The sequence below is a fragment of the Labeo rohita genome, chromosome 24 (assembly GCF_022985175.1).
Source record: "Labeo rohita strain BAU-BD-2019 chromosome 24, IGBB_LRoh.1.0, whole genome shotgun sequence".
Lineage (NCBI taxonomy): Eukaryota > Metazoa > Chordata > Actinopteri > Cypriniformes > Cyprinidae > Labeo > Labeo rohita.
The window spans coordinates 433,199-449,626 of record NC_066892.1 but is presented as its reverse complement, the minus strand read 5'-3'; the positions used below and the strand labels follow the sequence as shown (position 1 = coordinate 449,626).

The following is a 16,428-nucleotide window of genomic DNA, read 5'->3' as shown; positions in this document are numbered from 1 at the left end:
AATTTTATTTTAGTTTTAGTTATTTAGTTAAAACACATTAAAATGAGAAATTGAGAAAATGTTAGTTATATTTTGTGTCAGTTAATGTTTATTTTATTTTCAAGCAGTGAACATGTGTTTATGGTTTTAGTTTTAGTTAACGATAACCCTTCCATCAAACGTTGCTCTGCTCTTCGTCCTGCAGGTCTTCCAGGTGGCTTACATCATCATCAAAGCAGCGAACTCCCCGCGGCCCGGGAACTGGATTCTGGAGCGTTCTCTGGACGGAGTGAACTTCCAGCCGTGGCAGTACTACGCCATCAGCGACACCGAGTGTCTGACCCGATACAACATCACGCCCCGCCTCGGGCCGCCCACGTACAAGAGAGACGACGAGGTCATCTGTACGTCCTACTACTCACGCCTGGTGCCGCTGGAGCACGGCGAGGTGAGCGAAGCGTTATGGGTAACGGGTTATGCGGGGTCATGGTATCATTAATGCTAGTTTTTATTAATATATTTATATTACTTTTTTTTTATATTGTCATTTTAATTTTAGTTAAAGTTTTGGAAATTTTGTTGCATTTTTATTTTATTATTATTATTTTTTTTTAAACATTTTTATTCGTTTTTATATTTTTTAATTTTAATTTACTTCAAGTTTTAGTAGTTTTATTCATTTTTGATCAATATTTCTATATAGTTTCTATTCACATTTTTTTTTTTTTTTTATTATTAATTTTTAAGTAACTTTTTTTTTTTTTTAAATAGCCCAGTAATAGCCCTGGGTCACACTTGGGTACGTTAAATTGTGTCACTGCTCAGATAATATCATTTTTGTATCATTTTTACAATGTCAGAATGCTTGGTGGAGTTTGTATCATTTGTTGGGTGACACAATAGATACAGTGTCATAGTCTGAAACAAATGTATCACATCTAGAGGTTATTAAGCTCATTCTGGACAGTTGAATAAACAATAATAAAGAAGACTTATGTTAGTTAAAAGAGCAAAATAAACCCTTTCGTCAGATGAGTGTGGGTGTGAAAGTGTCCCGTCTGTCCTCAGATCCACACGTCTCTCATAAACGGCCGTCCCAGCGCTGATGATCTGACCCCAGAGCTGCTGGAGTTCACCTCCGCTCGATTCATCCGCCTGCGTCTGCAGAGAATCCGAACGCTCAACGCCGACCTCATGACCCTCAGCTACCGCGACCCCAAAGATGTGGACCCCATCGTCACCCGACGGGTACGGAGCGCCTCTGATGCCTGCTTTTTCCTACTCTTTAACCTGATTTTACACTTGAAGAGTTTATTTGCAAAAACAGAAAACTCTGTTTTTTTACATTTTCAAAAATCATGTTTTTTATTCTGTTTTCATGTTTTATTGTGTTAGTAAGCTGTATTCTTTTAGTTATTTTTACTTAATCAGAATAACTGCATGCATGAACCCATGACCTTGCTGTTTCTAGTACCATGTTCTTCTGTTTGAGCTACAGAAATGCTCATATAAAATTAAAATATTCATTTTAAATATTTTAATATTTAAAACATGATTTTATTTGCTTAAAAAGGTACTTTAAGGTACTTAATGATGGTTTATATATTAATATTAAATATTTTATACAATTAGATTTATATAAATAAATCATAAATAATTAAAAAAACAATTACACATTTATTTACTTATTTATTTATTTATAAATTATATACATTTTAAATATTCATTTTAAAAATTCAAACATATTAAATATGTATATAAAATCATATTCATATAATGTGATTTTTAAAAGGAACTTCAAAATATAATTCAAAGAGTTTTAAATATTCATTTTAAATATTATTTTGTAATAATTTTATACATAAAGTATCAATAAATTACAAGTTGTTTGTAAAGTATATACATTATAAATATTCATTTTGAATATTTTAATATATATATAATGTTTTTTTAAAAGGTACTTCATGATATGAAATATTAGTATTAAATATTTTTGTAGAATTAAATCTATATAAATAATTTTAAAAATGCGTTTATTTATTTATTTATAAATTATGTGAATTTTAAATATTTGTTTAAAATATTCAAAACATTAATATTAAATATTTATGTGACATGATTTTTAAAAGGAACCGTGGTACTTTTTTGTTAATGGAGTAATAGTTGAAGTGACAACTCTGTCCTATTTTGGTTTCCAGTATTATTACTCCATCAAGGACATCTCGGTGGGCGGGATGTGTATCTGTTATGGCCACGCCCAGAGCTGCCCCTGGGACCCTGTTACCAAGGTAACGGATAACACACACCATCCCATTGGAACTCAAGCTGTCATTCAAATGTGAACTTAAGCTCCTCCTCTCTGAAGTTACTCTAATTGTCCCTGCAGTGGTAAAAATGGCAGGCATTTAAATAAAGTGATATTTATTTTAAACGAAAAAATACAATACAGCAGATTAAAATAAGCACTATGTATGAGTGTGTGAATGTGTGTCTCACTCCTTTCTCTCTTTTGTCTTCACAGAAGCTGCAGTGTGTGTGTGAGCACAACACTTGTGGCGAGAGCTGTAATGAGTGTTGCCCTGGATACCATCAGGAGCCGTGGCAACCTGGAACGCTTTCCGACGGAAACACATGCGAGAGTGAGATACAAAATAACACTCAGTTCAAAACAACACAAACAAAAACAACACGTTTAATATATAATATACTATTTTCTATATAATATTTAATAAATGAATTATTTACGAAAAAGAAAATACAGTTATATATTTATTAAAAATAAAGAACATTTTTTCGTTAAAGCCAATTAATTTATTACATATAATAAATATTATATTTACATATTTAAATAGAGATAAAATATACTTTAATTATTCATATATAAGTGTATTTTATCTTTTAATTTAATTATGTAAATATAAAAATAACACTACAAAAAAGTATCTTTGTATTTAAAATGAAATAAATAATGTTTAATATGTAATATACTATTTACTATATAATATTTAATAAATGAATTATTTACAAAAAAGAAAATACAGTTATATATTTATTAAAAATAAAGAACATTTTTTTAATTAAAGCCAATTAATTTATTACATATAATAAATATTATATTTACATATTTAAATAGAGATAAAATATACTTTAATTATTCATATATAAGTGTATTTTATCTTTTAATTTAATTATGTAAATATAAAAATAACACTACAAAAAAGTATCTTTGTATTTAAAATGAAATAAATAATGTTTACTATATAATATACTATTTACTATATAATATTTAATAAATGAATTATTTACAAAAAAGAAAATACAGTTATATATTTATTAAAAATAAAGAACATTTTTTAATTAAAGCTAATTAGTTTATTACATATAATAAATATTATTATTAAATTATTATTATTATTATTAAATATTTACATATTTAAATAGAGATAAAATATACTTTAATTATTCATATATAAGTGTATTGTATTTTTTTAATTTAACTATGTAAATATAATATGTATTGTATATTTTATTATTAATTTTGCATTACAGTAAATGAAAATAAAGTCACAAAATTACCTGGGCATACTGTGAGACTCATTTAACCACAAAACAAACACACTTTCATCTGTAACCGATCACGATCCTCCTGATCTCTGTGTTTTCTGTCTCGTTGGTCAGAATGTAACTGTCACAACAAGGCCGGCGACTGTTACTACAACCAGACGGTGGCGGATCTGCGTCTGAGCATGAACACACACGGTCAGTTTGTGGGAGGAGGAGTGTGTGTGAACTGCTCGCAGAACACGGCCGGAGTGAACTGCCAAACCTGTGCGGACGGATACTACAGACCACACCAGGTGTGTCTCCTCGAGAGCTCCAGAAGATGAAACCGCTCTGTCGAATCCAAACAAACACTGTAAATAGCATCTTGACACGTGTGTTTGGTGTTTCAGGTGTCTCCGTACGCTGATAACCCGTGTGTCGAGTGTCAGTGTGACACGAGAGGTTCCGCGAGTGCCGTGTGCATCAGAGACGACAATCACGCAAACCCAGACGCAGGTGGAGGATCGCTTCATCTGTCTGGATTCAGCATCTCTTGTTTGATCTGATCTTGTTTTGAGCTGTCGTGTGTGTTTTGCAGGTCTGTCCGCGGGTCAGTGTTTGTGTAAGCACGGTTTTGCGGGTGACAAGTGTGACCGCTGTGCATTCGGGTTCAGGAATTTCCCACAATGCACTCGCTGTGAGTGTAACCTGGCCGGAAGCCACAACGTCGACCCGTGCAGCGAGTGTGTGTGCAAGGTGTGAATCCATCATTGAGCTGTTTTTTCCTCCATATTATGAATCAAACATCAAAAACAGGTTCAATGAACTGTTCCATGATTATTCTGACTGATTTCATGTGTCAGGGTTGTAACTCTCGTCTCGTGTCTCTTTCTGTCCGCAGGTGAATGTGATGGGCTCTAACTGTGATCTGTGTAAGCAGGGTTTCTATAACCTGCAGGCCAGTAATCCCGAGGGCTGCACCGAGTGCTTCTGTTTCGGCGTGTCGGATGTGTGTGAGAGCTCCACATGGTTCACCAGCGCGGTATGTGTCAGCACACACACGCAGAAAACGATGACAACAAAAATGTTAAATATATTAGCGTCCATGTCAGTAGATGATGTTGTTCGGTTTATTATAAGAGCTTAAAATGTTCTGTCGCTTTAAATGCTGCAGCTCTTTAAAGTCAGATGGATTCTGATTAATGTTTTTATCGTTCATCATCTGAAAAAAACAAATCATAATCAGCCTGCATTCTTTCAAATTATTTTTTTAATAAAAAAAAAAATTAAATCTGTTTCTTTAAAAAAAAAAAAAAAAAAAATATATATATATATATATATATATATATATATATATTAGTGTTATATTTCTGCATCATTTTAAATTTGATTTTGTCATTCATAATGCTTTATTGGAACTATTTTAGTAGTCTGAATTTTTATAGTAAATAATGTTAATTAATAAACACTTTTTTATTAGTGTTTTTTAGTATTGAATACAATTTTAAAAAATATTGATTGTATAAAATACGAATGTATTAATAATCAACAATGCATTTTGGGATTTAAGGACATGCAATACTGCAAAAAACAAGATCATCATGTTTTTAGGCAAATCACTACGCAGGGTTATTATCGTTAATAAAAAAAACTAAAAAAAAATGAAATAAAATGTACTGAAAAATGTAACTTGTTTTATTCCAGCTAAATTTCTCGTTTTTATTTTGTTTAGCTTGATGTACTAAAATAACTAAAACTGAAATAAAAATTAAAACTTTGTGAACATATTACAAAAAAATAATACGAATTGCGTAACTCACAAAATTAAAGTGAAACAAAATATAACGATTAAAAATATTTCTAAATATTAATAAAAACTAAAGACATTTATAAAAAACAAACTAAAAAGAATAAAAATGATAGAAACAACAAAATTACTAAAATTTAACAAAAACAAATGACAATAAAAAATACTAAAATATTTAGTGTAAATAATGTTAGTCGATAAATGCTATTTCTATTAGTGTTTTTTTAGTGTTTTTTATTAAATAAAATACAAATTTATTTATTGTATAAAATACAAATGTATTAATGATCAACAATGCATTTTGGGATTGCTTTAAGGACATGAAATACTGAAAAAAACAAGATCATCTTGTTTTTAGGCGATTCACTATGCAGGGTTATTATTGTTAACAAAAAACCTAAAAAAAAAAATAAATAAATGAGTCACATGCAATAAAATGAAGTGAAAAATTTAATCTGTTTTATTCCAGGCAGTTCACAAAGCAGCATTTCTCATTTTTATTTTGTTTAGTTTGGTGTACTAAAATAACTAAAACTGAAAAAAGTAATTAAAACCATTTAAACATATTGCAAAAATCACAAAACTGAAGTGAAACAAAATATAACGATTAAAATATTTCAAAATATTAATAAAAACTAAAGATATTTATAAAAAACTAAAAATAATAAAAATGATAGAAACAACATAATTACTAAAATCCAACAATAATAAAAATAATAAAAAATACTAAAATACGTAGAAGTAATAAATTCTCTATAGACATTTAAAAAACAACTAATAAAAATGACAAAAACACACAGCAATGTGAAATGCAAAGTATAAAAATAAAATCTAATTCAAAATATTCATAAATATCTGAGTGGTAACTAACACTGCGGTTTGTGTTGTTGATTCTCAGGTGGAGCACAGAGACGGTGTTCTCCATCGCTCTCTTCAGAGCTCCTCCGTCTTCACGTCTCCCGTCTCAGATGACAACCTCATCGTCTCGAACGTCTCAGCGTCCGCGGGTGTCCTGTCCGTGTGGTCGTGGGCCGCACCCGAGTCTTTTCTCAACAACAAGGTGATCTACAGCATTTCACTGCCATCTCTGTGTTTCTGTGTCTCCTGATGCTGTTCGTAGCCGCTGGCCTGTCATTACACTCAGACTCATTAACACGTTTACAGATAATTAACTCTAGACGCATCCACAGCGTCTGTCCCGGGGTCATTAATGACATTAAATTAAGTCATTATAACATTCATTTCCATCAGCTCACAGTGAAGGAGGTGCTGATCGCTCTCGATTCATGATGATCAAAACTGTTCCTGAGATTACAGCCATTGCAGATGTTCTTTTTCTTACTTTTAATACATTTATTGTTTGCATTTAACAGATTTTGAAAATATTGTGCTATTGCATTTTCAAGTAGTATATCAGTGATATACTATTATGGATATTATAGGGCCCTTTGATTTCCACAATATTAAAAGATAAATTAAATTTAATATTTTATGCCTTTATTTGATAACCAGACAAATTGAAATATTGTAAATTAAATTAATATTGTAAATTAATTTGTTTTTATGCATTTAAATATTTAGACATGCTTAAACAGAATTTGGTAACAATAAATCAGAAGGTAAGAAAAAAGAAAACATTTCATAGGGCCCTAAACATGTCATTTTGTTGTTTGTTAAACCTTTAAAAAATTGATGTTAAATTGTATACGTTTTATCATTTTAATTAATTAGACTTGCTTTTTGATTAATAAAATTTAATATAACCATTAAAAAAAATAAAATGGAAAAAACAGAAACCAGAAAAATGTAAAGAATAAAACAGATTTCATAGGGCTCTAATATTATTTTTATTGCTTAAAATACACTTATTGTTTGCACTTGACATTTTAAAATATTATAATTAAAAGAGTTAATTAATAATAAATAATTTTTTGTATACGTTTTTTATATTTCAGATTTTTAAATTTACGTTTTTCCATTTTATTTTTTTGTTTTATATTATTTATTTTAATTTTTTTTTTTAATAAGAGATTTTTTTATATAATATGATAACACTGGTTTTAGGTGCAATACTTTTGGAGATAAAATATGTTTTAGTATTATTTATATGCTGCTGTTGTACTTTAGAGCTGCTATACAGCTGAAATTGAATTTATTTCATAATTAATTAATGTTATAACATTAACGTGAACTGTTATTTTCTGGTTTGAAACAATCTGTATTGTATAAACAACTATAGATATAAATGTAACTTGAATTAAAACAGTATATAATGACCTACAACCATCTGTGAACCAATTTAAATATATTAACACAGTTTTCTAATTATTTGTCTTATAGTTGACGTCATATGGAAGTTTCTTGAACTACAGCGTTGCTTACGACACGTCTGAGGAAAATGTGGACAAAACGCTTCAAGCTCATTTCAGTGTGATTATTGAGGTAAGATGATTATTCTACATTCCTCTTGTGTTATCTTGAACGCAAGATTCTACTTGACTTGTTCACATATTCAGACTCATGTGAGTTCATCAGATATATGTGAACCTAGACCACAAAACAAATCACAAGGGTTGTTTTTTTTTAAATAAAAAATCTTTCCATTGATGTATGGTTTGTTATGATAGGACAATATTTGGTTGAGATACAACTTTTTGCAATTCTGGAATCAAAATATTGGGAAAATCACCTTTAAAGTTGACCAAATGAAGTTCTTAGCAATGCATATTACTAATCAAAAAGTTTTGATATATTTAAATCAAAATCACATTGCTTATCCTCTGTGTGTTTCAGGGTAACGGGCGGACGCTGCGTCAGTCTCTGTCCGCTCATCTGCTGCTGAACGCTCACACGGAGCAGCGCGTTTCTCTCCAGATGCTGCCGCGCGTCTTCACGGACGCTCACGGCGGGAGCAGCGTTCAGAGAGACGAGCTGATGACGGTGCTGGCGGATGTTGCTGCGCTCAGGGTTCGAGCTCAGCTGGAGAACAACGCTGAGGGATCGCTCAGGTCACACAGAGATTCAGCTCAAACCAGCCTGAAATTCACCCTTCGTAGCTTTATCACATAGAAACATATAGGACAAACAATAAAAGACAAATTCTGATGCACTTGATCACTTTGGCATGAGAAAGTATCATGTTTACAGGGTTTGTACAAGGTGCTTAAAGTGCTTGAAGTACTTCATTTTGACCATTTGAAATTTAAGAGGTGCTTGATTTGATTTAATTTGTTCAGTAAGCACATGTGTTTTGATGCAAAAATGATACTTCAATGCGGCTTTGCGAATCATTTGATTCAGTTCGTTACTTCAATGCGGGTTCACGAATCATTTGATTCAGTTCGGTGTGGGTTCGCGAATAATTTGACTCAGTTCGGTACTTCAGTGCGGGTTCGCAAATCATTTGATTCAGTTTGTTACTTCAGTGCGGGTTCGCGAATCATTTGATTCAGTTCGGTGTGGGTTCGCGAATGATTTGACTCAGTTCGGTACTTCAGTGCGGGTTCGCGAATCTTTTGATTCAGTTTGGTACTTCAGTGCGGGTTCGCGAATCATTTGACTCAGTTCGGTACTTCAGTGCGGGTTCGCAAATCATTTGATTCAGTTTGTTACTTCAGTGCGGGTTCACGAATCATTTGATTCAGTTTGTTACTTCAGTGCGGGTTCACGAATCATTTGATTCAGTTCGGTGTGGGTTCGCGAATGATTTGACTCAGTTCGGTACTTCAGTGCGGGTTCGCGAATCTTTTGATTCAGTTTGGTACTTCAGTGCGGGTTCGCGAATCATTTGACTCAGTTCGGTACTTCAGTGCGGGTTCGCAAATCATTTGATTCAGTTTGTTACTTCAGTGCGGGTTCACGAATCATTTGATTCAGTTCGGTGTGGGTTCGCGAATGATTTGATTCAGTTCGGTACTTCAGTGCGGGTTCGCGAATCTTTTGATTCAGTTTGGTACTTCAGTGCGGGTTCGCAAATCATTTGATTCAGTTTGTTACTTCAGTGCGGGTTCGTGAATCATTTGATTCAGTTCGGTACTTCAATGCGTGTTCGCGAATCATTTGATTCGGTTCGGTACTTCAGTGCGGGATCGCGAATCATTTGATTCGGTTCGGTACTTCAATGCGTGTTCGCGAATCATTTGACTCAGTTCGGTACTTCAGTGTGGGTTCGTGAATCATTTGATTCAGTTCCATACTTTAATGCGTGTTCGCGAATCATTTGATTCAGTTCGGTACTTCAGTGCGGGTTCGCGAATCATTTGATTCATAAATAATGTTATAAATAATTATTATATAAAAATATAATAATTTGGTTCTGCTGTTATGTCCCCACCAACGCCAAAATCAAACCTGTACATTGTTGTTAATGTATGCATCTACTGTATGCATCTGTACAAACCCTGTATTCATTTATTCAGAAGGATTTTTTTCATTATTCATGAATTTGCCTGTCTAATGATGTTCTAATGTTGAATAAATAATAATATCTTGTTGTACTGAATCATTTATTAATGTCGTCTTTGTAAACGTGTTTTGTCCACAGGTTGAGCTCCGTGTCTTTAGGTGTTGGAGACACAAACTCGGGTCTTTCTAAAATCCCTCTGGATGTGGAGCAGTGCGAGTGTCCGTGGGGTTACTCAGGCACTTCCTGTGAGGTGAGAAACGTTATCAAGTCACCGAAGTATGTGCAGATACCTGAACCGGAGGTTATTAACCCAGCGTTGTGTGTTTGTCTCTTCAGTACTGTATTCCTGGGTTTTATCGGGTCGGTGGGATTCTGTTCGGGGGAAACTGTCTTCAGTGCGAGTGTAACGATCACGCAACCGAGTGCGACATCAACGGAGAATGTCTGGTAGGTTTCGTCTGGCAGAGAATAAGATCGGAGTGGAGTTTAGAGCAGTGAAACAAGACTGTTAAACACTCTCTTTGTGTGTGTGTGTTTGTTCTGTTCAGGGCTGCGCGCACAACACCACGGGGCCTCACTGCGATCAGTGCATGCCGGGTTTCTATGGCGACGCCAGCGAGGGCACGCCGGACGACTGCCAGAGATGCGCCTGCCCGCTGACACTGGCGTCCAACAAGTGAGTGACTGTGTCTGCAAACGGATCCATCCGGAGCCTCTCTTGTGTGTGTGTGTGTGTGTGTGAATGTCTGAGCCGTTTCTCACAGCAACACAAACCGTGTCTTCATCTGAGAACACATTCACACACTTACAATGCCATGCTTTAACACTTTAAATTACAGTGCAGTGCCACACAGTAAATCTGTTTTTTTTGTTGTTGTTGTTTTTTGTTCAAGAGACATTTACACACAAACATTGCAAACAATAATTTATAGATTAACTTTCTAAGTCTCTTCTGCTCACCAAGCCTGCATTTATTTGATCCAAAGCACAGCAAAAACAGTACAATTTTGAAATATTTTTACTATTTAAAATAACAGTTTTGTATGTGAATATCTGTTAAACTATAATTTATTTCTGTGATGCGCAGCTGAATTTTCAGCATCATTACTCCAGTCTTCAGTGTCACATGATCCTTCAGAAATCATTCTAATATACTGATTTGCTGCTCAACAAACATTTTTTTATTATTATCAGTATTTATAACATTATGCACTATACTATTCAAAAGCTTGGAGTCAGTATAATATTTTTTTTTGCAAAGAAATTATAGAAATTAATACTTTTATTTAGCAAGGATACTTTAAATAGATCAAAAGTGATTCTAAAGACATTTATAATGTTACAAAAGATTTCTATTTCAGATAAATGCTCTTTTGAACCCTGAAAAAATTCTACTCAGCTCAGCAAAATAATAATAATAAATGTTTTTTGAGCAGCAAATCAGAATATTAGAATGATTTCTAAAGGATCGTGTGACTGGAGTAATGATGCTAAAAAAATTAGGTTTGAGATTACAGGGATTTCATTTTAATATATATATATACAAATAGAAAACAGTAATTTTAAATGGTAAAAATATTTATTGTACATTGGATCAAATACAACAGTTCTGGTAAGCAAAGGAGACTTAAAAACATTAAAAATCCTACTGTTTAAAAAATAAATTATATATATACACACACACACACACACACACACACATAAAATTTGATTTGTATTAAACTTGTATTAAATTGTATGAATTAAATTCATTTCTATATTCATATATTAATTGAAACATGTTTACTTGTATTTAAGAATTTCTTACATTTCATTACATTTAATTTATTAAATGTTATTATTAAATTTAATTATTTATATAACTGTTATTAATTGTAATTTTCTGTGTGTGTGTATATATATGTATGTATTTATTCAATTAATTTAGTACAAATATATAATCATAATTTTTGTAAATATATATATATAAAACAATTGACACAATCAGTATTGTATAAAGGTCAATATAAATAAAGATGACTTGGCGTGAAATATCTGATGTGTGTTGCAGTTTTAGCCCCACATGCGTGCTGCAGGGTCCCGGTGAGTTCACGTGTGATCAGTGCCAGCTGGGATACGCAGGAGCCAAGTGTGAGCGGTATGAGGACTGCATGACTATTAGAGAATTTCGATACTTGACTTATTCTGAGGTTCTTATTTCTGAACCAGTCAAGTAAATGCTTAACTGCTCCTCATCCTCTCTCATGCTCAGGTGTGCTAACGGTTATTATGGAGACCCTGCGGTGCCGGGCCAGCGGTGTTCGGCGTGTGAGTGTAACGGTAACGTGGATCCGGCCGAAGCGGGTCACTGCGACGGGCGCACAGGAGAGTGTCTGAAGTGTTTGGGTCACACGGCGGGTCGGCACTGCGAGCGATGCGCGGACGGGTTCTACGGAGACGCCGTCACGCACAAAAACTGCCAGGGTGAGAAATAAAATTACTGCACATATGCTTCATATTTCTGCATTATTTTTGTCTTGTACATTTTTGTTCCAATGCATTTATTTGAAGCTCATCCAGTGAGGTGAAGCTGTAGTGTCATCTAGTGGACAAACGCGGTGCTGTTTCACTGTAGCGTGTCTGTAATCATGTTGCTCTGTGTTTCCGTGTCTGTCCAGCCTGTGGTTGCTATGGTAACGGCTCTCTGTCCACCGTGTGTAACGTGATCACGGGTCAGTGTGAATGTAAGACCAACGTGGTCGGACAAACGTGTGACCGCTGTCAGGTACGTCTGCTGTCACCTTTATTGACTTCATAATTTGTGAGTATAATATATAATTCATAATTCATAATATAATATATAAGGACTGGCTGCCATTAATTGATTTATTATTATTAATTATTATTATTATTAATTGTTTGTATAATATTTATTGATAATTTTCTTTTTTGAATATTAATAGTTTATATAATCTTTAATTATTATTTATTTTTTATTTACTTTTTAATATTAATAGATAATTTTCCTTTATTAGCTGTTTTTAAATATGAATAGTTATAATCCTCAATAATAATTCTCTTTTATTTACTTTTTGATATTAATATGTTCACTTAATATGAATATTATTTGGTACATTTATTAACATCATTTATATTATTATTTTTCAAATAATATGTGTATTTAATATTAATAGTTAATATTATAAAAAAAGGTAAAATCTATAGTAATATTTAATTAATTTACTTTTTAATATTTGATATTTCATCATTATTATTATTAATTGTTTAAGTAATATTAATTAATTTTTGACTGTTTTTTAATTATTATTTTATATAATCTTCAATAATAATTTTTAATATTAATATTTTAATTTAATATTACTATTATTTACTACATTTATTAACATCATACATATAAACAATGCTAATTGATAATTTTCCTTTATTTGCTGTTTTTTAATTTATAGAATCTTTAATAATAATTCCCTTTTATTTACTCTTTAATATTGATATTTTTACTTAATATTAATATTATTTACTACATTTATTAACAGCATTGTTGTTTTATATTATTATTATTTGTTTAGAGAATATTGATTGATCATTTTTCTTTATTTTTCTGCTTTTTAAATATTAATGGTTCAAATAATCTTAAATAATAATTCTCTTTTTTTTATTTTTTATTAATATCATTAATAGTGTTGTTATATTATTATACATTATCAGTAGTTAACATAATCTTCAGTAATAAGTCTATTTTAATAATAGTCTTGCTGTAACTGTTTTCATGTTTACGGTTGTGTGTGTGTGTGTGTGTGTGTGTTTCAGGCGGGTTATTACGGTATCAACAGCGGCAATGGCTGCAGACTGTGTGAATGTAACCAATCAGGCTCTCTGTCTGCGTCATGTGACGAGGAGGGGCGGTGTCAGTGCATCACCGGAGTGTCGGGTGATAAATGTGACCGGTGTGAGCGCGGATACTACAGATTCACAGAGAGCGGATGCACACGTAAGAACAGCAGCCTGAGATTAAACTCTGACTAGTTTTGACTAGTTTAGACTGGTTAGTGAGTGAGTTAATCTCACGTTGTGTCTCCTCTAGCGTGTGACTGCGCGCACACACACGGAAACTGTAACGCAGACACGGGCGAGTGTATCTGTCCTCCGCACACACACGGCCCGAAGTGTGAGGAGTGTGAGGAAGGTCACTGGGGTCACGACGGCGTGTCGGGCTGTAAGGCGTGCGAGTGCAGCGGCGTGGGCTCGAGCGCGTCTCAGTGCGACCTGCGGTCGGGTCAGTGTCTCTGCAGGCCGCAGTTCTCCGGTCTCAGGTGCGACCGCTGCGCTTTGGGCTACAAACGCTTCCCAGAATGCACCGCCTGCAACTGCAACCCCAACGGCACGCGAGAGGAGTTCTGCGACCCGGCGCTGGGAGTGTGTGGATGCGAGGATCACGGCCAGTGTTCCTGCAAGGTGACGACAGCGATGCCTCTGTATATTGTAATATGTGCTAGTACATCGTCACTAACGGTGGTGTTTATTTTCAGGAGAATGTGGGCGGCAGCGGCTGTGACGAGTGTAAGAGCGGGACGTTCGGTCTGACGGCTCACAATCCGTCCGGCTGCAGTCCGTGCTTCTGTTTCGGAGTGTCAAGCGATTGTGAAGAGCTCGGCGGATTGATCCGAGTGCCGGTGAGCAGTGATCACACACACGACACACAAATATACACTACAGGAAACAGTTTATTAGCTATACTGTAAACATATAGTACTGTTAAAAAAGTTTGGGTTCAGTGAGACTTTGTAATTTTTCTGAAAGGAGTCTTTTTAGCTCCCCCAGGCTGCATTTATTTAATCAAAAATGCAGTAAAAATTGTCAAATATTTTTATGATTTAAAACAGCTGTTTTCTATGTGAATATCTGTTAAACTGTAATTTATTTCTGTGATGCGCAGCTGAATTTTCAGCATCATTACTCCAGTCTTCAGTGTCACATGATCCTTCAGAAATCATTATAATATACTGATTTGCTGCTCAACAAACATTTCTGATTATTAGCAATGTTGAAAACTGTTTTTATAATATTTAGAATTTTTTATAATATTAATACATTTATAAATTTGTTTTTATGGTATTTTTATATTTTTATAATAGTAAAATATTATAAATTGTTATTAAAATACTTATAAATTCTGTCTAATATTTTTGTAGAAACTATGATACTTTTTAAATTTTAAAAGGCATTTAACATTTTACAAAAGAACTTTCTATTCATTAAAGAAACCTGAAAAAAAAAAAATAATAAAAAATAATAAATTTTTTTGAGCAGCACATCAGAATTTTAGAATGATTTCTGAAGGATCATGTGACTGGAGTAATGATGCTAAAAATCACTTTAAAATCACAGGAATAAATTACATTTTAAAATATATTCAAATAGAAAACATTTATTTTAAATAGTAAAAAAAAAAATACTTTTTTTTTTGTCAAGATTCTTTGATCAATAGAAAGTTGAAAAATAGAAGTAGAAAATTATAAATATCTTTGACTTTCGATCAAATAAACGCATCCTTTCTGAAGGTTTTTTTCCAAAACAAAATAATCTTACCAATCCTAAACTATTTTGAATGACACAGTAAGTCATGAGATTCCATTCTTTACAGTGATTTTACCATAAATAAGAATTGTAAAATATTAAAAATGTTTATAAAAAAGCTCTTGATTGCATTTTTGTCATATTTAACATCCAGTCAGCGAGTAACGTAAATTTAGAAACCGTTTAACTGGATTCAGAATAACTGATTCTTTTGACTGAGTCATTAAGAGTCATTAGTTGTGAATTTACTTTTTTTTTATTTTTTCTCATTGCATTTAAGACACAAACTAAACTCCTGATGCTGATATTTTAATGATGTGTTTGTGTGTGTTAAGCGTGTAATAAGCGTGTCTATCTTTGTGATTCAGATCACGCTGGGTTCGGCTCCGGCTCTGCTGCGTGTCGTGTCTCAGAGTGACCTGCAGGGGACGCTGGAGGGCGTTTATTACACCGATCAAGAGATGCTGCTGGACGCGTCTCACCTCCACAGTCTGTCTGTCCTCACCGCACCGTATTACTGGAGACTCCCGCACAAATACCACGGTAACAAGGTATCACTGAAGATCATAAAATACCCCTCCATTGTAAATGTGCATAAATGTAAATGTAATTTTTATATTTTATAATATTTTATTTATTTATTTTATTTTGGTATTTTGATAGATTTTTTTATTATTGTTATTCTTAGATTATTCTAGGTTCATTTTTATTTATTTATATATTTTTCTAATATATTTATAATTTTATAATATAATAATTTTTGTATTTATGTATTTATACTCATTTTTTAAAAGTGTATTTATTTTATGTGTTTATTCATGTATTTATTTGTTGTTTCACTAGTGTTGTTCTGTTGTTTCTCTCGTAGCTGCTGTCGTACGGAGGAAGTCTCTCCTACACTGTAGCGTTTTTCGCTCGGGACGGCGTGGGACTGGCCAATCACGAGCCTCAGGTCCTGATGAGGGGCGGACACCTGCGCAAGCTGGTCATCTACACCGACCTTCCGGCACCTGAGAACAGCGTCCGCACCAGACAGGAGGTTCCTCTGACTGAGGTGAGTGTGCTCACGTCAGTTCTGTGTTTGTGCTGTAGTCCCGACGCTCTCTGACCGTGTTCTCGT

General features: G+C 33.3%; 1 protein-coding gene across 1 annotated transcript in view; it reads left to right on the top strand.

Annotated features, from left to right (window-relative positions):
* Positions 1-16,428, top strand: part of lama1 (laminin, alpha 1) — a 55,204-nt gene that overhangs the window by 15,690 nt on the left and 23,086 nt on the right. Inside the window, exons 4-25 of the mRNA XM_051098218.1 lie at positions 185-427; positions 1,048-1,227; positions 2,178-2,267; positions 2,501-2,618; positions 3,658-3,836; positions 3,933-4,038; positions 4,121-4,278; positions 4,424-4,564; positions 6,228-6,389; positions 7,670-7,771; positions 8,123-8,337; positions 9,873-9,984; positions 10,071-10,181; positions 10,283-10,410; positions 11,785-11,871; positions 11,986-12,197; positions 12,392-12,498; positions 13,542-13,722; positions 13,816-14,186; positions 14,261-14,404; positions 15,677-15,859; positions 16,177-16,362. Of these exons, the coding sequence (XP_050954175.1) occupies positions 185-427; positions 1,048-1,227; positions 2,178-2,267; positions 2,501-2,618; positions 3,658-3,836; positions 3,933-4,038; positions 4,121-4,278; positions 4,424-4,564; positions 6,228-6,389; positions 7,670-7,771; positions 8,123-8,337; positions 9,873-9,984; positions 10,071-10,181; positions 10,283-10,410; positions 11,785-11,871; positions 11,986-12,197; positions 12,392-12,498; positions 13,542-13,722; positions 13,816-14,186; positions 14,261-14,404; positions 15,677-15,859; positions 16,177-16,362 (3,516 nt within the window). The remainder of the gene's footprint in view (positions 1-184; positions 428-1,047; positions 1,228-2,177; positions 2,268-2,500; positions 2,619-3,657; positions 3,837-3,932; positions 4,039-4,120; positions 4,279-4,423; positions 4,565-6,227; positions 6,390-7,669; positions 7,772-8,122; positions 8,338-9,872; positions 9,985-10,070; positions 10,182-10,282; positions 10,411-11,784; positions 11,872-11,985; positions 12,198-12,391; positions 12,499-13,541; positions 13,723-13,815; positions 14,187-14,260; positions 14,405-15,676; positions 15,860-16,176; positions 16,363-16,428) is intronic.